Genomic DNA, 23161 nt, shown 5'->3' on the forward strand with positions numbered 1-23161 from the left:
AAAGCTCTACTTTACAAATAAGCTCACTTCTTTAACAGCTGCTTAGAACTGCAATTAGGGAACCTGGTCCAAGCCCAGGGTTTAATCTCAGTTCAGAATAAGGCAGATCCCTTTATGTATTCCCTAGATTCGAAGGGCTTTGTTTTTCCAACCCTCGTAAATAATGTCACCAGACAGGAGAGGCACGATTTGGGTGTTAATTGCTTTGCCTGCAGTATCCTGCTTCCGCTAGAAGAGGGAGCCATTGTCATTAATGGCAGCCTGAGGACTGAAAAAACACTAAGCTGAAGAAGGATTTGCAGCAGTCCCCAACTGGTTTTCCCCTGCTGTTTATTCTACTAGAGACAGGCTGCTGGGAGGTGTGTGTGTGTGGGGTGTGGAAGGGGGGAGTAGTGTAGAAGAAAATTGGGCAGCCAGTCAACCAGCACCACTCCCAGTAATACTGGCCCTAATCCATGCTCCCAGCTCAAACTCTGCAAGAAAGTGATTCAAGTCTACTCCAGGCAGAACAAAAAGAAAAGGAGGAATTTCCAGGGTTTACCCCATGTTTTTCATTGCTGCTTTAAGAGAAGTTTAAGGGTTTGGTGAAGCCTCAACTTTGAGGGGGAAGGTTTTTTGTTTTGTTTAAATATCCAGAGCTGAACCCCGCTAGTGCGGCAGCTTATTTAAAAACAGACCTAGCAATGTAGTGTGTGGGGCAGTGTGGTTAAAAAACAAAACAAAACAAAAAACCCCCAAACTCTCCCTTCTGGCCATCTTGAGATTGAAACCGAGCAGACAGCTAGCCGTCTGGTTGTTTTGGAAAAGGATAAAGGGTGTCCATTTTCTCAAGTTCCTCTCCCAGGCAGTTTCTGCACCAGCAGCTTGGCATAATTGGTTTTCAGTAACTGTCAGAGCAGCCAGAAGGGAAGCGTGGTAGGAGAGGAAGTGAGAACAATCTAAGATCTCTAGGTTTGAATTATAATGCTGCTGAAGGCAGATTACAGGCTGCGGCAGATTTAGTAATTTTATTTTTACGTTGTGCAAGCATTAAGGAAAAAGAGCCAGGGCTGATGGATGAATTACGATGAACATGGGAAGTGCAATAACTCAGATCAGAGGTTAAGGAAACATTCCAGAATCTCTAACAGACTTTGGCTCCATCTGATTGCGCTATCTTTGCTTGCCTATTTACAATCCCCAGCCTCCTGCTGGTCTGAGGATCATAGGCTGGAATCAGCTGCACCTTCATGTGTGTACAGTATTCTACCTTGAATTCTTGTAGCCAAGCAAAATATGAATGCGATGGGTTGGAAGGGAGGAGGCATATTAGGAGCCTGAATTCCTTTAGCATGCAGCAAGGACGCTATATCCACTATGAGCACAGGGCAGGTTGTGAAGGCAGATGCTTCAATCCCCTTTGGTTCAAAACAAAGCCCTTTCCACTCGGATTAAGCTCCTACACTGCACAGGAACCAAAAGAGGTTAATGGAGTCTGCTTCGTTCTTTAAAATTCGTCCCCAGCCAGATCCAGAGCCCTCAGAAGAGGACAGAGGAGGCATTTACAAAGCAGCACAAGGCTGTTACTGTGAAAGACAGGAGAGGCGCTCTCTGAGCTACGAAGGAGCCTGGCAACTGGCCAAAGATAAATTTATAAAAAACTCTTTTCAAATGGGTCGCTCTCTCCTGACCTGCAGAAAAATAGTTTATCCATAAAGGGATGCCTGACTGTCAATCTCACATGTAACAATGCAGAAGGGAATCACTTCTGCCAGCCAAATTGCTGGAGAGAGCGAAAGCCAAGAACCACAGTTTGTCTGCACTGTATTAGACCAAACTAGAACAAAGGAGAACAAAGCCAGCCTCCCATGGAACGGGCAGGAAGAAATACACCGAGGGGGTGTAACTGCCTTGGTCACATTCTCATCACAGAGAATTTTGGTTGGCGATTCCTAGGCCATCTCTGTTATGCCGGAATTAGAATCCAAGCATCTCTCAAACATACATGTGTTTTTAGCCCAGTATCCAAGGATAAAGCTCTCTGCACAACAGCCATACGAGGTACCTGGATCTCTTATGTCAACAAAACTGCATCATACCTCACTTCTGTGAAGGCTGGCTGCACTTGATGAAAGCAATGCCTATGGGCGAAGTGTGGACTAGTATTCACACAACAGCATCTTTTTGTTTCCTGCCCACACCTCAGGTGAGTATGTTTGTCAAACTAAACTCAACTTCCACTTGGCTTTCCTCTGTTACTTAAGCTTTCCTCACTTCCCTAGAAAACTGTGGGATTCCTGACCTTACATTTGTGAACATAAGATCAATGACGAGATGGAAATCACTCAGGTCATTTAAAACCCCACAGAAATGTATTCTTGCATGAACATTCCTACACTGGCAGTCTTATCTCCAGTTCCTATGAAAATATACCCCTCTGTGGGCTGAATAGAAGATTTAAGAGATTCACAGGAACCGGATATGGAAGGGTCTCATCTCCCTGGCAGTGCAGGATGCAGATTTGCTCATTACTATGTATTGTCTAATGCCCAGGACAAGCAATGTGTCTTCCACTGCTTCCCTTGAAACCTATTTCTCTCCGTTAGCCTCCCAAATAACTGAACTGTCCTTGGTGTTTACACCCTTTCCCAACTCATACTGTCCCCTCCCAGGACTGCTTCCATTGAATCTCAAGGAAGGACATATGGTAGCTTAACATTTTTGAAAACATGACCCTAAAGGAAGATTACACATCCTGGGCCCTACCTCCAGTCGACTCAACCACGCTCTCGGCTTGCCAGTATTTAATTGTTCCTTGCATTCAGCCAGCATCTGAACACCAAAACAGGGACTGGTCACACTGATGCTCCAAAGACAGAAGCAATTTCATTCAGTGCAGTTCAACAACTGTTCAGAACAGACTCTGGCCCCTCACATTAATGGGAATGTTACTTGTGTCACCAGTGCCATTCCATTCACTTGAATGGACACTAACTGAACCCACCTATAATCTGTGCATAAATTTCTTCCCAATACCCCTGTTATTTTATGTCCATACACTAGATAGTGGGCTTTGAAAACCAGATTGAAATTTATCTTCCCAGCATAACCACACTGGAACTGTGAACAGAGTTTCTATTCAGGCCTCTTTCCAATACATACTTCCCTGCCAAGCCAAGCCTTTATCTTCTGTAAAGAAATTTTCACAATAATCTCTTATAAAATAATCGGTGCTTGTGTTTGCAGACATTTCGAAAACAAACCACATGATGCAAAAGCCTCAGGGGCTTCACGTTATTAAAAGAACTGTTTGTGGCCCTGAGTATTTGCTATTCTAGTGGGCCATCTGATTTGTGTGTAATATGGATTAACACAGAAATACTAGTGGAATGGACATTGGTGGGTCTTTTATTCCCAACCTCCTATGCCCCAAATTATTCCCCAAGCAGAGTTCTGACCTCAAGACTCCAGGCAATCCACTTGGGACATTGTTATTGGTGATTTTACATGGAAGGCATTCAGAAAATACAGAAATGGGTAGCAGTAGATTCAGATTATAGAGCCAGAAGGGAACACCGGGATCTAGTCTGATCTTTTGTATAACGCAGGCCCACAAGACTGCCCTGAATTAATTCCCCTTTGCTCTGATTCAAACCTTTCAGAAAAACATCCAGTGTGGATTTAAAAATCCACCATAGCCCTTGGTAAATTGTTCCAATGGTTAATTCCTTATTTCCAGGCTGAATTTGTCTAACATCAGTTTCCAGCCATTAGATCTGGTCAGACCTTTGTCTGCTCAACTGAAAGGCCCTCTATTGTCAAATTTCTGTTCTCTGTGTAGACTCATCAAGACACTGCTTAACCTTTGCTTTGTTAAACTAAACAGATAGAGCTGCTTGAGTCTCTCGCTGTAAGGCATGTTTTCAAATAATTTACAACTACAAGACAGACAGACTTCAGCAAGCGAACAGCTCTGTTTGGAGAATGGTAGAAAGCACATGGACATTCATGAAGAAAAGTTCTCAAGGAAGGAGGAAAACATGATTAAAACCACCCAGAACCCGAGATGTGCTCTTATACCCACAATGCAAGTTAGCTGGTTTCCTTTGTAAACCTAGGTTTCAGAGCAACAGCCGTGTTAGTCTGTATTCGCAAAAAGAAAAGGAGTACTTGTGGCACCTTAGAGACTAACCAATTTATTAGAGCATAAGCTTTCGTGAGCTACAGCTCACTTCATCAGATGCATATCGTGGAAACTGCAGCAGACTTTATATATACACAGAGAATATGAACCAATACCTCCTCCCACCCCACTGTCCTGCTGGTAATAGCTTATCTAAAGTGATCATCAGGTGGGCCATTTCCAGCACAAATCCAGGTTTTCTCACCCTCCACCCCCCCACACAAATTCACTCTCCTGCTGGTGATAGCCCATCCAAAGTGACAACTCTTTACACAATGTGCATGACAATCAAGTTGGGCTATTTCCTGCACAAATCCAGGTTCTCTCACATCCCCCCCACCCCCATACACACACAAACTCACTCTCCTGCTGGATTTCTAGATTTCTAAGGGTATTAACAAGGTGAGTGTCTGAGAAGCAAATAAGGACAAGAGACTGGTATTGTATTTCCAATATAAAATGTTTACCTGAAAACCCAGTCAGTAGCCTCACTAGGGCATGTTCTACTGGAGATCCAGCCACACTATCCCAGACAGCTTCTTTGGGGATTTCACCATCAGTACTAATGTGAGCTGTGGTAGGGGCAGGCTTCATATCTGTTTGCTGATGGATGCAGAGAGGTCTCTTCTCCAAGGCAGATTTCTGAGCAGGTGCTGAGATGTCATGGTCCTGTGCTGTTCTTTCCCCTCCCGGCGGGGAGATTTTACTTTGTGTTGGAGTCTGCTTCTCATCCAGTTTTCCACCTAGTTCTTTGAGGGCCTTAATTGTCAGCTGCTCCTGCTCAAAGTCTTGAGCTACCATGGGAGATCTTTGAGAGAACAAAGGTTTCTGGAAGCTGCCCTTGTCATCAGTGATGCTTTGCACAACATAATCACCATCCACTTTCACATCTGACCTATTTGCCTCTTCTTTACAAAGAGATCTTCCTGGAGGAGTGGTTTTCAGAGCTGCAGTTTCAGCCTCTGAGAAGGTTTCTGTCAGGTCCTCCAGAGACTCATTACCCTTGGACTTCAAGCATTCCCGCATGAAATCCACAAAGTTCTCCCCACGTAAGGCATCTGGATGCTCTTGTTCTTCCAAATTACCCAAGGGCAGAGAGAGGGGGACTCTCTCGTTCGGCATGTTTCTAAGATCCTTCAGTGGAGCTGCTGTTGGAGAAATGCTGAGATTTTCACCAGTGTTGAGTGGTTTTCCAAGGAGACCTGGATCCCAGCTGCTTGAATGCTGCATATTTATAGACGTCAAGTCCACAGTGGACGACTTAGGATGCTTTGCTTCAGCAACTGGACTCCCTCCAACAATGTCTGGATGTGCTTCTATAGTTTCAAACTCATCCGTGAACCCCTGATTATCTTCTGGTGTCTTAGAGGGTGAATGACTGTCTCTGCTGTGTTTGTGCAGCTTGTTAGGTGCCTCTTCATTATCTGCAATTATCCAGTCTCCTGTTTTGCCAGCAGTAACTGGAGCTAAGGTCAGCTTCTCCACTGGTGCCACGCCGCTATCTGTGGGTTGAAGGACAAGCTTCTCATTTCCATAGGCCAAATCTACGGGCACATCCTCTATCACTGTGTCATCAGATTCGCCAGAGCTGTCTGCATCTGTGATTTCAGCCAGGCCAGAACTTGGCCAGCTCCCATCAGCCTTCAGTTCAACTGCAGCCGGTGAAGCAGTCTTCATTTTAACAGCTTCTTTGTCCAGAGGAACATGTTTCTCAAATCGAGGCTCTGCTAAGTCTGTATATGCTCTATCTTTCTGCTGGACACTGACAGCGACAGGATGAGGGGAGGGTGCTTTGCATGCTTCTGTCCTGTTGCCTGCTGGCTGCGTAGGAGTGCTGCCAACCTCTTTGGAGGGCATTGCAGTTAGGTCTGAGGTTTCAGCGATCTTGTCAGAATGCTCTACTTTAGGAATCAAGTCCCAGTTCAACAGCTCATTTGTGAAGCTGTGCATCTCGCGTACACATTTGGACACTTCTTCCAATGCAGCTGTTGTACCTGAAGACTGGCGAGACAGCCCGGGTCCTGTTGGAATGCTGTTCCCGCTACGAGTTTTCACCTGGAACTCACAGACACGGTCTTCTGGGATATCCGTAAGAAGCTCTCTCTCACTGTGCATCACCCAGTTGCTACTGAGATCGCTGGAGTTGCTAATTAATGAATCCTTGTACTCTTTATCAAATGTTGCTTTGTCGATAATCACCTCAAATGGCGATTCGGGAGAGTCTTTTTCTATAGTGGTCTCTCCACCAGATGGAGTGGAAGACTGCGGATAGACACCTTTGATCAGCGATTGCTCAGCATCTTGCTTCTGGTCAATCAGGAAAGTAAATCTGGATTCACTGCCTGTAGTGACACTCTTGGTTTGGTCCATAAAATCTTTATCCTTACGTCTGCTTTGTTCAGCCTTACCATTTTCTGCCAGGCAGATACTGGTGCCCTTCACATACGTTTGTTCTGGGGAACTAGTTGAAATCACTGGGCTGTAGGAATGAGGTTCTGCTCCAGTAGAAAATGGGGAGCCTTCCGACCCAGGGGACCCAATGGATGTTGCCTCTATTCCAGAATCGGCACTTGGCCCACGGAAGCTATCCATTCTTTTGTTGTCTACAGCAACCACCAGTTCTTCCACCTCATTTGAGGGAGGGGGCTTGCTGTCTATTTCTCTGCTGCTGTCTGCCCGAGCTGTCAAGCCAAGGGTTTGGTTTTCAGATCCCAGAATCCCTGAAGCTGCCTTATCAGAGAGAGGAGAAGCTGTCCTCTCTGAGGCCAGGATTTGAGAGAGGGAGAGATTCACAGAATGCAGTTACAAGTTAAAAGTCAAGCAGGCAACATGCTCTCTTGGGATCTAGGGGGGGAAAAAGACAAGACCCGAGACACCAGCCTTGGCAAACATGCAGGGAACTGCCAGCCATAGGACAGGAAAGCCACGTTACACAAGAGGTTGCAATTTACACCAATACTTTCCAAGCTGCCAGTTTAGAGCTGTGATTTCATAGCACATGAAGGGGAGTGTTAAGGCCTGCAAAATTAAGTACGCAAAACAGCGGTGGAGGAACTTATGCTTGCTGAGCGGGTTAACAATAGCAATACAAAATAAGTGTCTGAACTTTTTGCTGCATGCTACTTAAGGCATTGATGGGACTGCAAAACAAATAGTACAGTTCCAATAAGAGCCTAAATTCACCATCACGCAAATTAAAGTGACTCCTGAAAAAAACTGAAAGCATCAGGACACCTGCACTGTAATGTCAATACTGTAGCTATTGCCTCTGAACTATTCACCTCAGTATATGGAAGGAGTGCGTTCTAGTTCGCTTTCTATGTGGAGTGGAAGGCAACTAGTCCTCCCTTGCTCCACTCAAGCATGTGGGTGGGGTTCTGCCCTGTTCTTGCAGCGGGGGGGGGGGGGGGGGGAGGGAGATGACGCAAGAACGTTAGTGGCAACATACCCTGCAGAGCTGGGATGGCAGTCCCATCCCAATAGTGTCTAGAAAGGCAGTCTGGTTATACCATCAACAGGTGGTGTCTCATCTAGCACTTGCAGCCTAGAGTGCGGGAGTTTATAGGGTGTGTCTCCTACCATCACTCAAGTCTCCTTGAGCTTTGTGTGTGCTGTGATAAAAGCTTCACGCAGTGTTATTGCAGATGCGCTCAGAGCAGTTTCTCTGATTGCACTGCCAACGGAACTAGTCTGGGCTACATGCAGTGTAGAGACACTCCCTCCAAACAGAATTACAATTGTGAAAGGAGCAGAGGTTGGGCCAATCCCTTTGCAGGTGGGAGAGAGTGTGCCTCAGGCACAATTTGGGTCTATGTGGCTGCAGTTCCTTAGCGATTCAGCCATGTCGATCAGCTTCTAAACAACTTCATACAAGATGAATCAGAGCAAGTGCCTGGGAAAATGTGTGCTGCATGCTTTGAAAAGCACAGCATAGAAGAAGGCTGCTCAATGCAAAACCGTTAGGATTTCACATGGAATGCTGTCCACTTTCTGATTAAGTTATTTACATTAAAACATGTTGCTGTTTCATACTGAACACAGATGTAACAAGGTATAAACCCTTGAGATCTGTCTTAACCTACATGCTAAGAGGACACCTGCGATGAAACTGACTACTTTCCTACCACCACCACAACAGGCTTCCCAACACAACACTTCAAAGAAGGGGTTTGGAAAAATAAATGGCCAATTTATTTTAATAGTTTAGCTCATACCTACATAACATTCATTTCTACTATCTGTTATATGATCTGTTGAGTCTGGAAAATGGTCACTTATACCCACTTCCCTCTCTGCTGAAAGATGCAAAAACATAGATTTTTTTTTAAAAGCACACTATGTATATTTCTAGCTTGTCCAGGAACATCTGTCAGGATATTCTGAACGTCTAATCTGATGTAAGTATGCTTTACGCTGCTCCACACTCACAGTTCAGGCAATATACAGCTTCACACATGAAAGTTAGTCTCCAATATAGGGTTAACATTGCCAGCAGGATCACAAATGAAGTAATGTATTTGGATACGGCCTGCTTGCTGTGCAGGCTCTGTGCAGCAGTAGATATTGACAGGGCTTGCTACAATTATATGAAAATATTACTAGCATCCTAAAAGGGAAAGGTTTTTTGTATGGTAAGTTATCTTCTAGCCCTCTGGGGCACCTGGCATTGCCCACTGTCAGATGACAGGACAATGGGCTAGATGGACCTTTGGTCTGACCCAGTAAGGCCACTCTTATGTTCTTAGATGGCCAATAGGAAACATAGCTTCCCATGATTTCAAAGGGAGGTTTTGGAATCCCCATCAATGGAGGGTTATAAGAACAGGTTAGACAAACACCTGTCAGGGATGGTCTAGCTTTACTTGGTCCTCCCTTAGCGCAGCAGCTCAACTAAAGGATCACTTGAGGTCTCTTCCAACCCTACACTTCTATGACACAGAATACACCCAGTTCATTCTGTGTGGCACTCATGCACGTTCAAGGAATCCAAGCCTGAACAAGGAGGAGGGGGTCGGACAGAGCATGAGAGGATTTAAGGGCAGCTGCCCTGAAGTTTTAAGCTGCCTGTACATAGCGGTTCTGTCTAAACCAAGCTTACACTACAAGGAGTAGAAACTATTTTCCTGTGTGCCTGATTTTCAGAGCCTAATGCTCTTGAAGTCCAAATGAGAGCTTTTAACCTGGCAGAGGACTGTCACTGTGAATTTTGCTTAGTATTCAGAATTTCTACCCATTTTCAGAAGGTGCCCCAAGACTTCTCACCATATGAGAAACACCTCAAGTGTTCAAAACCCAACTTTGAAATTATCTTCCTAACATTTCAGCTGGTAGACCCTCAACAGCCATTTTCCACAGTAGCCCTATAAACTTAATACCAACATTCAGGAAATGTCGTTCTGATGCTAGGAAGTTGTTACCTTAGAGTAGTAAAATGTGCTATGCAAGTTGGAAGAGTGACCACTACTACACAAAGCATCATCCAGGTATTTTCTGGATTCATCTGGAGGAAAACTGTACTCATTTTGAAGAAAAATTATGGTTTAAGTGAAATGAATTCCTAAGTTTACTAATGTAGGATGACAAAACTATGTGTAGATCACTAATGGCCCCTCTTTACAGGAGAGCACTGGCAAAACATGCAGCATGTTTCTCATACTTTTGAGTAACAAGTTCTTCCCAACTCTGCCTGCATTCTCCCACATGGGGACACACAAAACTGTTAGGACTTGAAGTAACAAGGTAAAGGATGACAGAATTCAGCCATGAAATTAAAGGTGCATCAGGACTTTTCTAGATTAAGAGTGTGTGGCAGTCACCGTTGCAACTGGAAGTCTTGGCCAAGATGTAACAGCTTTCGGAGGTACAGGGATGGAACGTTGTCCTTCCTAAGGCTAGAACTTGAGATATTAGATGGAGCTGGTATATTCTAATGCAGTGGTGCTCAACCCACGGCCCCCGGGCCACATGCGGCCCAATTAGCACACAACTGCAGCCCCGCAGTGTGCTAAAATAAACTGGGTCTTGGCTGCCTGGCCCTGCGTGGCGGGGTCTGGGTCCTGGCTGCCCAGGCCCAGGGGTTTGTTCTTGGCCCCACTCTGAGGGGTCTCTGGGCAGGGAGCGCTGGGCTTAGGGGTCTGGGGCAGCCCACAACTGTAAATCTGTTGAGAACCATTGCATTAGAACAATGGTTTTTAACCTTTTTTCATTTGCGGACCACTAAAAAATTTCAAGTGGAGGTATGGACCCCTTTGGAAATCTTAGGCACAGTCCATGGACCCTCAGGGGGTCTGCTGACCACAGGCTGAAAGTCACTGTTCTAATGGATCTATAAAGGTTCATTTCATCAAAAGACAGACAAGGCTCTACAATTAAAAGGTTCATCTGAAACACAGGCCTCCTATATGTGATTGACTTGTATTCTCCAAATCAGAGTATGCATAAAGAAAGACACTAGAATCACACTACAAAACCCATATTAAAGTCAGGCAACTTGGAGAGAGTGATCTTTTAGTTTCTAGGGGAAAACACTCAGATGTTTCTTATGGCTTGAGGGATAAGAGACTGAAGGAAAAAATATTCATAGAGTAAGGCCAGAAGGGAACATTAGATCATCAAGTCTGACCTCTTGTGTATCACAGGCCAGAGAATTTCATCCAGTTTGCACTGAGCTCAAATGAGGCTCTGTCCCTGTTAACTGATGATGCATGAAGGTGGCATGAAAAGCTGCCTTTTAAAAAACTGTTTCCTTTTGCTTTTTTATTTCAAAATGGAGGATCAAGACATTTCTACCCAACTTCTCTATGGAAATATGAAAAATTGTTAGTATCTGTTTAAACTGCAATGGCAAGCACACACTTAGGGAATACTGATCTGATATGCAACTCCTCTGTTATAGCCATAGGACTGCCAAACTGGACGAGATCTGGGTCCCATCTAGATCAGTATCCAATCTCCAAGGGTCCAGATGCTTCAGAGGAAGATGCAAGAATCCCACAACAGGTTTCCTCATTTATAAAGTCGAAAAACAGGTCTAAGGTACTCAATTGCCCTCTCATCTCTTTAATATGAGCACTTCACAATCGTGAATATATTTATCTTCGCACCCCTTTGTGAGGTAGGGGAAATGTTCTTATCTTCATTGTACAGAGGGGAAATTGAAGCCTAGAGAGACTAAGTGTATGTCTACACTAGAAACACTACAGAGGGCACAGCTAAAACACTGTAGTGCAAACACTTAACTACAGTGATAGAAGGTCTTCCTCCACCTAGCACTGTTGACACTGGGGCTTAGGTCAGATTAACTAAGTGTCTCAGGGTTGTGATTTTTTCACATCCCTGAGCGAGGTAGCTAGGTCAGCCTAGCTTTCTAATGTAGACTAGACCTAAGTGACTTGCTCATGGTCACACAGGAAGTCTGTGGCAGAGCAGGAAATTAAATGTGGGTTTCCTGAGTCCCAGGCAAACTCCCTGACCTGACCACCCTTCCTCTTCAGGTTCAAAGCCATTTTAAGAAATCCTACAAAAGCTACCCTTAGAATGGGAGATATCTGTAGGAGCCTTGCTCAACTTACAGGTCAAATCAACTTGCTATGCACTCTTCCACAGGATAGAATTCAGTGTTGAGGTCATTTCTCTTTCAGATTTGAGAGTTAGCTTATATTTGATTCTCCGTCCGAAGTGTTCTGCATCTTGCTGTCTATACCACTTGCTTAGTTGGTTTGCATAAATTCATAAGTAAAATTTGCTACTTCAAAGTCTAATGGTATGTTAGCTGATGGAAAAACATGAATTTACATCGGAGATCTGTAGCAAGCTAATTAAGTGGTGTAGCAACCACTACATACTTATTACTTTAATAGGGTAATAGACACTTGATTCCGAACCTTTAACAGCATGTGCATACACACAAACACGCACGCACCCCCTAAGTGATTAGCTTGAAAAAAATATTCAGGCTTTTTTTGCCACTGAACTAATGTGTGTTATTTCTAATCCAATCACATACAACAGACATGAAGATTGAAGCTAAAAACGTGCAAAGCAGTATCAGCACCTGACAGCCACAGCACCAAGATAGGAAGTTAGCCAGCAGACACTTTGCAGTCAAGCCAGGTTGCAAAGGACTTTAGTAACGGGGACAGAATAGAAAGAAAAATGTTTTTTAAAAGGCTGTAACCGGCTAACAACTTTGTTCCCACCGCTTGCCCCAAAGTTCTTCAGTATTGCAACTTCCTATTCCAGATGCCTGGAGTGTACTGTGTCAGCTGGGTGAATTGGTTAGACAGCCAAATAAAGAATGTGTTTCTGATACTGCATAGCAGGCTTTACCTTAGATTATCCTATTCATGTAAGTCGGGAATCAGCTCTTTTCCTTAGCCCTTTTTGAAGGAGGGTCAGCTTTGAAGTTTCTTAACCTTCTGGTCAGCTAAGGCATGACAATCTTTCATTCTACCCTGGAGTTCTGGCTGTCCCTTATATGTGGGGATCACAATTTATTCAAGTTCAACTGTGAAATCAGGGTTAAACTAGTAACTCTGGTGGCTCCAATAGACCCAACCTTTTGTTTATCAAGTTAAATGAACAGCACCTCCAACGACAGGCTGATACAAGCGCTAAGCTGATGCACTCATATCTTGTCTGAATACTTCTGGTGTTTCCAGCACACGAAGTTTCCTAAATTTCAAAAGGTCTGTGCTGAAAAATTAGAATTGGTGGATGCAAGTTAAATCCATATAAGAACACTCCTAGATTACAGACTCTTTTGCTCCATTTGGTTTTTAAGAAATTGTACTGCTAAGGGATTGGATCTAGTTGAATTTGCCTATAACTATCATAGGTCTTGTCTTTACGGAAAACTTGTACCATTTTAACTATGCCGGGATAGTTAGAGCATTAAAACATCCCCTCCTCCCCCCACAAGTGCAGAGGCATTTATATCAGTATAAAGGTGCTTCCTGATAGTATACCTATTTCTATTTAGGAAGGGACATAAATTTTACTGGTATAAGACAGTTATACTAGTAAAAGGATGCATCATATACCAGGGGTTGTACTGGTATAACTGTGTCAGTTAACATCACAGCCTCTAAACAAAGTAATTATACTGGCACAAAATCTGTGTGTAGACCAAGACTTTGGTTTAGTGAACGGCTTTGTTCCTGAAGAGCAGTGGTTTTCAAACTTTTTTTCTGGCGACCCAGTTGAAGAAAATTGTTGATGCCCACAACCCAATGCAGCTGGGGATGAGGGGTTTGGGGTATGGGAGGGGGCTCTGGGCTTGGGGTGCAGGCTATAGGGTGCAGGAGGGGATTCTGGGCTGGGGCAGGGGGGTGGGGGTCAGGGCTCTGGGCTGAGCCAGGGATGAGGGGTTTTGGGTGCAGGAGGGGGCTCCGGGTTTGGAGGGGGACTCAAGGCTGAGCCAGGAGGTTGGGGTGCAGGAGGGGGTCAGGGCTCTGGGCCACGGATGAGGGCTTTGGGGTGCAGGAGGGGGCTCTGGATTGGGGGGGCTCAGGGCTGGGGTAGGAGGATCAGGGCATGCAAATGGGGTGTGGTCTTACCTGCGGCGGCTCCCAGTCAGCGGTGCACCAGGGGTGCTAAGGCAGGCACCCCGGAAGCGGCCAGCAGCAGGTCTGGCTCCTAGGCAGAGGTGTGCAAGCGGCTCCACATGGCTCTTGCCCGCAGGCAACACCCACCTCCTCCCAGCTCCCATTGGTCGGAAACCAGCCAATGGGAGTGCGGAGCTAGTGCTTGGAACTGGACCAACAGCTGGCTGCTTCCTTAGCTGGGCAGCACCGCCAACAGGATTTTTAACGGCCTGCTCAGTGGTGCTGACCAGAACCGCTGTGACCCAGTGCCTTACATTCTGCGATTCAGTACTGGGTGGCGACCCAGAGTTTGAAAACCACTGCTGTAGAGAATGGAAACTTAAGTCATTTCCGACCTCAAGCAGTTTTCGTAGCTTAAGTTCCTCCTTATACTAACAAACTATGGGCCAATAGTTTATCTCCCCATCCCAGGTTAGAAAAAGGTGGCATATTAAGGTATCTGTTGTCTAGTCATTTCTATTCTGTCAGCTGCTGCACTTTAGCATCCTATTAAGTATATGGTTCAGAAAGTATATTTGGTTGCTTCACATGTATAGGATGGTATCATTTGCATTCATGACAAGACATGGGATGAGATATGAAATGGTGAGAGGACACAGCATTCCCCACTCCTACCACTGCCTGAACTATACCGGTGTCAATTTCCTCCAGGGAATCCACAGCATAAGCTAAAGCACTGATGCATTTGCATTACTGTACTTACTGTTAGATGCATCACTATACGGTGGGTCAGAATTTCATACCAACAGCAGGCTACTGTAGCTACCAGAGAAGACATAGGGAGAGGCTTTGCTAGTCTCTCTCCTCAGCTGTTAGGTCAATGCCACTAAGGCACTGCATATACTAGTAGCCAAGATGTTTTGCCAATACCAGTTCTGGTGGGGCCCACTGTTAGCAACCAATTTAATCAACAGGTCACAATTCCCAGCTTTTAGAAACATAATCCTACCCAAGCCTAAGCAGAATTATTCAGAGGAACAATCACTTATTTTTAACTCTGAGCTGAAGGGATTTTACTGGGATTTTCTAAACAGGTTCTCCACTGACCAGGTTCCCAGCACAACATACACCTTTCACTAATCAGACAGAACCTATCATCTTTGTAAAATGCTTTCTGGTAGATATCATCCCCATTCCACAGACTAGCAAATAAGGAGGGGAAGTGACTTGCCCAAGGCCCATATGGCAAGTCAATATCAAAGCTAGGGGTAGAACCCATGAGGCTCAGTCCAAGTTGCCCTCTCTAACTACTAGACTACTACTTCTCAAACTGGGGGTTGGGACCCCTCAGGGGGTTGTGAGGTTATTACATGGGGGTCGCAAGCTGTCAGCCTCCACCCCAAAGCCTACTTTGCCTGCAGCATTTATAATGGTGTTAAAGACATAAAAATGTGTTTTTAATTTATAAGGGGGGGAGGGGTCGCACTCAGAGGCTTGCTATGTGAAAGGGGTCACTAGGATAAAAGTTTGAGAACCAGCGTACATGCTGCCTCCCCTCAAAATAATGAAGGGCTTATAGCAGGACAAATAAAGCACAGTGTTCCCCTCCAACTTTCTCTGCATTCCTTGCAGGACTGCGCCCAAGAAATGCGCAGACTACAGTGCCAATTCTCTATCAGCAGCAGGATGAAAAGAAAAGCCACAACATAGTATGGGCAGCCAGTCCTACATGTGAGCCGACTGCCTCCCTGGATTATGGTACTAATCCACAAAGAATTCAGCAAAAGACAAGACTATCAGTAGTTTCCCAGGAGTTTTCCACACGAACAGCAGCAAACCTGTCCTGTTCTCCCAAACCTCTATTTCTTCAGGGTCGTTATGTACATTAGGAAATCCTGCACATGCTCCTTGGCTCACAGCTATAGATCCCTTTTGCCAATTTGCTGTTGATAGCATTAGCTAACTGCTGCATGAGGAGGGAAGAGCAGGTCTTTATCTTTCTTACACGAAGAAGAACATATTATGCACTAGCAACCAGGCCATAAGAGAGTAGCTTGGCTGCACCAGATCATTAGCCAACAACTGCTGAGTGGTTCACATGGTGAACTGTTTTGAAGCTACTTATAGATTTTTAAGGGATAATTCTGGACAAGAGAAAGCCTTATGCCCCAGTTACAGCCTTTCTCAACATTTTTCTTTTATTAGCGTACAAGAAAATGACAGACTTGCCTTGTGAAGTCGTAAAGAGAGAGACAGGCTGAGAGGAAGAAACAAAGGAATCTGAAAGAAAATATACAGGATGAGAATTTGACAGTTATACACACTGCTTTGCAGTGAACCTCAACAGGTGCAGAAATGCCACTGTGGGAGAAGAGTTTCTTAATCCATTCACTCACCTTTCTGCAACAGCTCATTTACTTTTTTTTTATTATTATTATTAAATGAAGCAACTATGAATATTAAGCCAAGCAGTCAGTTTCACCCCATCTGCTTAGAAAGGATACGTCTCCATAATATACTGTTCCATTGTTACTTTATGAGGGAAACAGGGGACAGTCAGTGCTTGTGTGAATTCATTAGGTTTTTGTTAGGGTTTTGCAAGTGTCTTCAGTACTATGTGCACATCTTCTGAAGTGGTGGTAACTGCATCAGCTACACCCATCTAATAAATGGGTTTTCAGTGCTGCCACAATAGACTCTTAATGCAAGTGACACCAATGCAAAAAAGCTTGAACACATGTTAGTATATGTGGGGTTACTGAAAGATGCTTCCCTTGTTAAAAGTTTGATTCCCACTTGTCTTAGCTGTAAACTACACATCTCCCCAAACCCACTACAAAACAAGTTTACTCGAATGAAGGCTGCATGGGAAGGGTACCATAGATCCATTCTAAACATCCAACTTCAAAGACAGAATCACCTCTGGCAACTACATAGTCCACTTTCTTTAAATATGGTTTTCTATTCTCATAGCATCTCCTAACAGGGATCTAAAACAGCCTTCATTAAAATCAGACACACATTATACAAAGAAAAAATACATTTTAATTCTGTGCTTCCTAAAAAAGAAATACTGAAGTTCTATTACTTCATTTAACGTGTGCACTTTATCTCCAAACCAAAACCCCACCATTACACCACTGTCCCATAATGCACCAGTTCTTATCTTAAGAGATATCCAAAAAGACTGTCTAGAAACAAGGGGATTTATTTTTATTTCCACCTGCAACAGCAGAAAGGAAGTTGTTGGACTCTAGTCTAAGAAAGACAGCCAAACCTGTGGAATTTTTGTCTCTCACATGGATGTGAAAATATGGCCTTTAGAATTTAAACTGATTTTACCATATAAAGGATGAGTTCATCAGTCTCTGCATATGAAATTTCAAAAGCTTATTCTTCACATTTGAAGTACATGGTATACCATGTACTGGACGCAGCATGGTCTAGTGGACTGAGCATGGGACCAGGAACCAACTATACTTGTTATGATCAACTTCCTGTGTGACCTCAAGCAAATGCCACCGCCTCCATTTCCCACCTCTAAAGCTTTAATCTTGAGGTCCAATAAAAAGCAGTAGCACAGAAGAGAATAGAACCCTGGAGTCCTTACTCCCAGTCTCTTGCTTGAAGCACTAGACTGTGTTCCCTCTTTGTTGGTTTTTTGTTTGTTTGTTCAGAACCAGTCTATCCAACTCTTCAGATAGCTGCAGGTGACTCATTTACCTTCCGCTATAATCCTGTGGAAACAGAAGGACAGCAAGTTCTGGAACTTCAGAAACAAAGTTGCAAACGTTTTGCCAAGAATTCCACTGGGTCTACACAATGGGAAGAGAGTCTACCAGTCTAACTTGACAGCCGTCTCACTTTCCCCCCTCAAAAGCCCCCTTCTTAACAGCAGATTTTAACATAAGAACTATTTATTTCTGCTTTGCATAAACAAAAATGGCTGTTTATAGTTGTTCATCAGTCATGATTGGGATGAGAAGTCTGCACAGGGTCTCCTATTGACAAAAACATATTGTGTGGCTTCAGATTGCATTCTTCAGTCTTAGGTCTGTGTAGCTGAACAGAGATCCAATGGAGGAATTATGAAGATTCTTTTACCCTCAAACCCCGTGCTTGTATTCATTATGCTTTTCAAACCCCAGATGCTCTACCAATGAGGCTATTTAATGTCTTTACCCATAGGAACAGCCTTCAAGTAAACATTTATTTTGATTTCTCAGACTTTGTAAGAAGCTTACAAAGAGTTCTCAGAAACCAATTGCAAGCCTGACATTTTTCATGCTTTGAAACTCAGCTTGTTTTACGACAGACCCTGAATCTCAGACAAAAATAAAAAAAAAACAGTACGGCTAATAGCTATAGGATTTTGTAGTTTCAATGGACTGCAAATATTTTCTACCTGGCTGTATCACCTCTCAAAATGCCAGAAAGCACCCCAAAACAAAACAATTAGCCCCGTCCAGAAGAGATATACCTTAGTATATTGATCCCTGAACAAGCCCTTTACTAAGGCCTAGGATTTTCAAAAGTCACTAGCGATTGTGGGCATCCCACTTTTTGGTTAACCAGTTTGCCACACTTTAAATGGGCCTCATTCAGTAAAGGAGGAGCACCTGCCCACTTCAGACCAAGATACTTTAATGGTATCTTAAGGTGGGCACCCAAGAAAAGTTGAGTCACTCAAAACCACTGGTTACCTGTGAAAGCGTTGGCCTAGTGCTTCTTCTACTTATTTCCTTGTTACACCCTCCTGCCCTTTTATATCAGGAGTAACCAACAGGTTTTAACAAGAGATGCTCCAGTGAATTGAGGCTTCCTCTACTCCACTAGAAAGCCTGGAGCTGTAGTGTCTCAGTGTTTTTAGTCTGAGTGAAGGCTTTAGGTGCAAGCCTAACAACTATTAAATGCTGTCTAGGAAGATAAAGCTCAACTAAGTGACATCTGCTCCCTTCTAATGATGGGCTGGAGAATGGTTTGTGCTGTGGTCAAAGCTTCTCATTTTGGAGCTGTGACTGGGTGGAAAGGAACACGTGAGCTCTCTTCAGCAGGACACCTGCGAAGACAGTCTAGCCAAATGGATTATGTATGGAAGCTATAAGGGCAGGCTACCAGCATGGTGATAAATCTAGTTTAGAGAGCACATAATGCTGGGAGCTACACTCACATTCAGACAGATTAAGTGACCCATGGACCATGTGTTCTATTGGTATTATGAGAGGCCTGTAGATTTAGACCCAGTGCTTTAACACTGGAGATACAGCAATATTCTTACAATACATGAAGAAATATCTAACAGGTGGAGCATAGCAAATTAACCACAACTGGTATGGTTATACTAAGACTTAGCAGGATCTAGTAAAATAAAACACTCTCGTGTGCCAGGAGACCCACACTCTCACCCTGTTTCTCAGCACTTGTTATATGACATCAGAGCACATCACACACTACATGACTCAATACTCTTATCTATAGTACTTAACACAACTTATTGTAAAGTGCTTTCAGATTTTTGGATATAAGGTGCTGAGTGCTAAGCATTACTGTTGGTACAGTTCTGGGTCCCCAGTGGTCAGATGCTGCCTTTTATCTAACGGGAATGGATTATGTTATAGATATACAAGTGTTTATTGTATGAACACAGTACGGCACAGTATAACTAAGCAGCGTGATCATTATTTACCTAGTCAAAAATGGTGCTACCGTTTTCCATCAAGAACCTGTGATATGTATGTCATCTTTCAGCCTCTCTAAACCAAAGTCAAAGATCTTACTTTCTGGTTTGAAAGACAATTTGCTCTTCTTATTAACTCTGGAATTACTTTATTGCTCTGCGTGTATTACTACTACTTCTGTTCTCCTCCATCATCAAGCCCGTAATTTTTACGTGGACACTGATAAGCCTGTGACCTTATCTGCTACCAAACCAATTACTTTAAAACTCCCAGCTAGGCAACAGCCTGTTGGATTCTGTAAGCAGAGGGGCAACTTATCTCTTAGATAAAGCCATTTTGGCTAGCTGAGTTGGAAAGGACTTCTGATTCATAACATGCAGCTTCGAATTGTCACATCAGATGGGTTTTATTATTTAAAAGTAAGTTACATTCTTTAGCTTCAGAACTTCATTCGTCAGACACACAGCCACTGGTATTTTCGGTGTTTCGAGATTCAATTTTTCATTAGAAATTAGTGCTGGTTTCACAGCCTGGAGACAGATGTCCTCCATATTTATCATACAGCAAGCACAGCACAGAATGCTTCTCCAGCACTGTCCAACCCTCTCCAAAAAGACTATCCTATCACTGACCTGCCAGCTGAGATGAGGAGACCATCTGCAGAGATTGAAGGGGGCAGCTGTACCCTTCTGGGAAGTTTCAAAGTTAGCCTTTGTTAACTAGTAAAGAATGTCTTAGCTAGTCCTCCCTTGAATTAATCATTGATCAGGGAGCTGCCAGTTATGGTGGTAACCAATCACCAGCACACTGCCCATACCAGCACTCCCCCATTAATGCAGACATGGAGTTGGAATTCTGTCTGGCATTTCTTTGGTGCCGAATACAATGTACACCCAAAACAAGAAGGCAGTCTGGCAACTTTGCCCTTCTGTGCTATGGGAGAGAAATTAGGATGTCTTACACAAGATGGAGCATCAGAATAGCAGACATGCCTGCTGACAGCTTGGCCGCTAACCTCACATTTGTGAGGCATGTGATTAAATAAAGTTATTGTTAAACTTGATCTGAGCTATGTTAGAAGTTCAATTTCAGGTCATGGAATGGTTATTTGACACAACTGCATATGCACCATTGTGTCACATCAGTCACTGAAATAATGGATAAAAATAATTCAAAGCAAGCATATTATTTTTATGAAGAGCTACAAAGCAGTAATAATAACTATGAATGAGAGGGGATTCATGAATGAGAGGGGAGAGAGATTTGACACTAATTCCACATATTGATGCTCCGCAATGTTCAAATAGCAAGAAAGAAGTGGAAGAGGAATATGAACAGCAGCTACACCTCTGAAGCCTTTCATTTAGTTGCAGTCAACCCCCTCCAGCTATTTAAAAGAAAGTTTTCTAGGGCTCAGAGAAGCTTTCAAGGATACAGAATGCTTGTTACTCATCCAAGAGACTAGCTTCTGAATCTCATCTAAAGGGCATTTTAACAGAAGAATAATGCTTAAGAAACTACTCCACCATCCTCATACAAATTCAGATACAGTTGAATAGGCTTTTCAGGCACCTCTTACACCTTTTTTTTACTTTATGTTTCTATTAAATCAAGTGGAGATTTCTACTCCAACTGCCTATGTAATGTCCAGTCATGGATGTAGCAATTTTATCAACCTTAACTAGCTCTCGGAATCAACCAACAACATTCAGGGGGGGTCTCCTGGCCTGCAGATTCCTCCACCACCATTTCTTTGTGCCCACCTATTTGTATAAAGCCTTGAAATCAGGTTTTATCCATGAATCTGTAGTGTTTGATAACAACAGACTGTGTGGTATAAGCTTCAAAAATACTATGCTTGTTAGACCAAAAGGTTTTTCAACCTTAACCATGGAGCCTTGATCACTTTTGTTGTAAGCCATCCCTGTGATTTTCCATTAATTAAGGGCTTGTTTTTGTTGCTAGGACAAATGCAGATCTCCCGTCAACAGCAGTTGTGAAAGAGCGGCTACTGAATGTGGCACTAAGTACCAGTGCTTGGATGAAGTGTTTCCATGCCTTTGCCTTTACCACTTAGTGGAACCATGGTGTATGGTACCAGCAGAGTTTTCTTACAGCAGCATTGCCATAATTAAGGGTTTCAGTGTTTCTTAATATCTGGCCTCTCATGCACCTCCCATTGGAGAATATTGAACAGGATTGACTTGTTTTGCCAACCAAAGTCAGAACCACCAATAGTGTCCTCCTTCTCCCTGACAGAGTTTTAAGGACAGCCTGGATCATTATAACCGCTCACTTCGAGATCAGGGACTGGATGGGGCTCTCTTCAGATCCTCTTTACACCACTTCATGAACATCCAAAGGGAACACTAAGCAAAGCACTCCTGCCTATCCTCCCAAGAAATCAGAAGTTAAATCTAGACCTTCCATACAGCACCAATACTACCATGCCACCTGGATTTAACGCTAAACAATAAAGTTCAAGACTTCTGTCATCCTCTTCAATATTGTGTAGTGTCTTAGAGCCACAAAGCCTCAACCATTCCTACCTTACAAAGGTCATCTGTAAAAGAGTAAACAATGAAAAGTTACTTCCGTTCACAAATGAAGTAGTGAGTCCATTCTTAAACAATCACGTGTGTTTTCATCTTCTCATTTCAGATACTCTATCCACTTACCCTTCCATCTAGCTTCATATCACTACGATTTCCACTTCTTTAAGCCAATTTGTTGGCTTAAGGACAGTTTCAAATTTTTCACATTACTCTGAGCAGGCTGATTCCCAGCCCACACCATGAAAACATCCAGGAGTAAAGCCCAGATGCTTTCTCCTTAAGAGGATCACACATCATTTTGATTTTTCTAGCTGTAGAACAGGACTGATTTGTGAGACTGTCTGGTAACAGTGCAGTCTCATAGGGACAGCGGATGTGTTTTTCCCATTGTTTAGAAGAAAATGAAGGTTCAGGAGCAACACAATAAGCCTGCAACCAGCACTTACTGCTGCAGACTGCATTCAGGAGCACCTGCATTCAGGAGCACAAATGCTCCTACAGTGGTCCTGCATTGGCAATATTGCAATCACAATATCACTGTAGGTTTCAGAGTAGCAGCCACGTTAGTCTGCATTCGCAAAAAGAAAAGGAGGACTTGTGGCACCTTAGGGACTAACCAATTTACCTGAGCATAAGCTTTCGTGAGCTACAGCTCACTTCATCGGATGCAACATGTCTATTCAAGACACTGCCAGGCTCTGAAACACTTCAGTGATGCAACAAGTAGTAATGCCAACTACTAGCTATGTAGGTTTCTTTCCAAACAATGCCCAGGACAGCACCCTGATGATACAAGCAGCCCTGCAGCTGGTTTGGTATGATAAAGAAAGCAAAAAAGGCCTGCCTTCTTCTTCTGTCAACTCTTCCATAATTAAGTACAGTAACAGAGTGAAAAGTTGCTGAGAAGTCTATGGTCAAAGTTTGCATATTTTTCAATCTCAGGATTGTTTTCCCACATTCTCCCCTAGCAAATCTGACCACTGGAGAAAATAAACTATTATTATTTGCAGTAAAATATCATGGGGGAAATTGAGACACAGCAAGGGAAAGTGTCTTGTTATAGTAACTCCGTGACAGAGCTCACAAACGATTTTTTACACCCAAGTTTCTGCGCTAGTGACTAGACAAACCTCAATCTCCCTGCCTTCTAAGACCCAGAGAATTATAAAGCTGATTCCCTAACGGCAAAAAGTAAAGTATCTATAAACAGGGCCAATGATT

General features: G+C 43.6%; 1 protein-coding gene across 3 annotated transcripts in view; it reads right to left on the minus strand.

Moving 5' to 3' along the window:
• RTN3 (reticulon 3) overlaps window positions 1-23161 on the minus strand; it is a 36124-nt gene that overhangs the window by 8789 nt on the left and 4174 nt on the right. Inside the window, exons 2-3 of one of the 3 annotated variants that reach the window (XM_073351802.2) lie at window positions 15937-15987; window positions 4630-6921 (exon numbers count right to left, since the gene is read on the minus strand). The exons of 1 other annotated variant lie outside the window; for it this stretch is intronic. In XM_073351802.2, the coding sequence (XP_073207903.1) occupies window positions 4630-6921; window positions 15937-15987 (2343 nt within the window). The remainder of the gene's footprint in view (window positions 1-4629; window positions 6922-15936; window positions 15988-23161) is intronic. One more of the 3 variants, XM_073351803.2, reaches the window with a different exon arrangement.

Source organism: Lepidochelys kempii, chromosome 7, assembly GCF_965140285.1.
Source record: "Lepidochelys kempii isolate rLepKem1 chromosome 7, rLepKem1.hap1, whole genome shotgun sequence".
Taxonomy (NCBI): Eukaryota; Metazoa; Chordata; order Testudines; family Cheloniidae; genus Lepidochelys; species Lepidochelys kempii.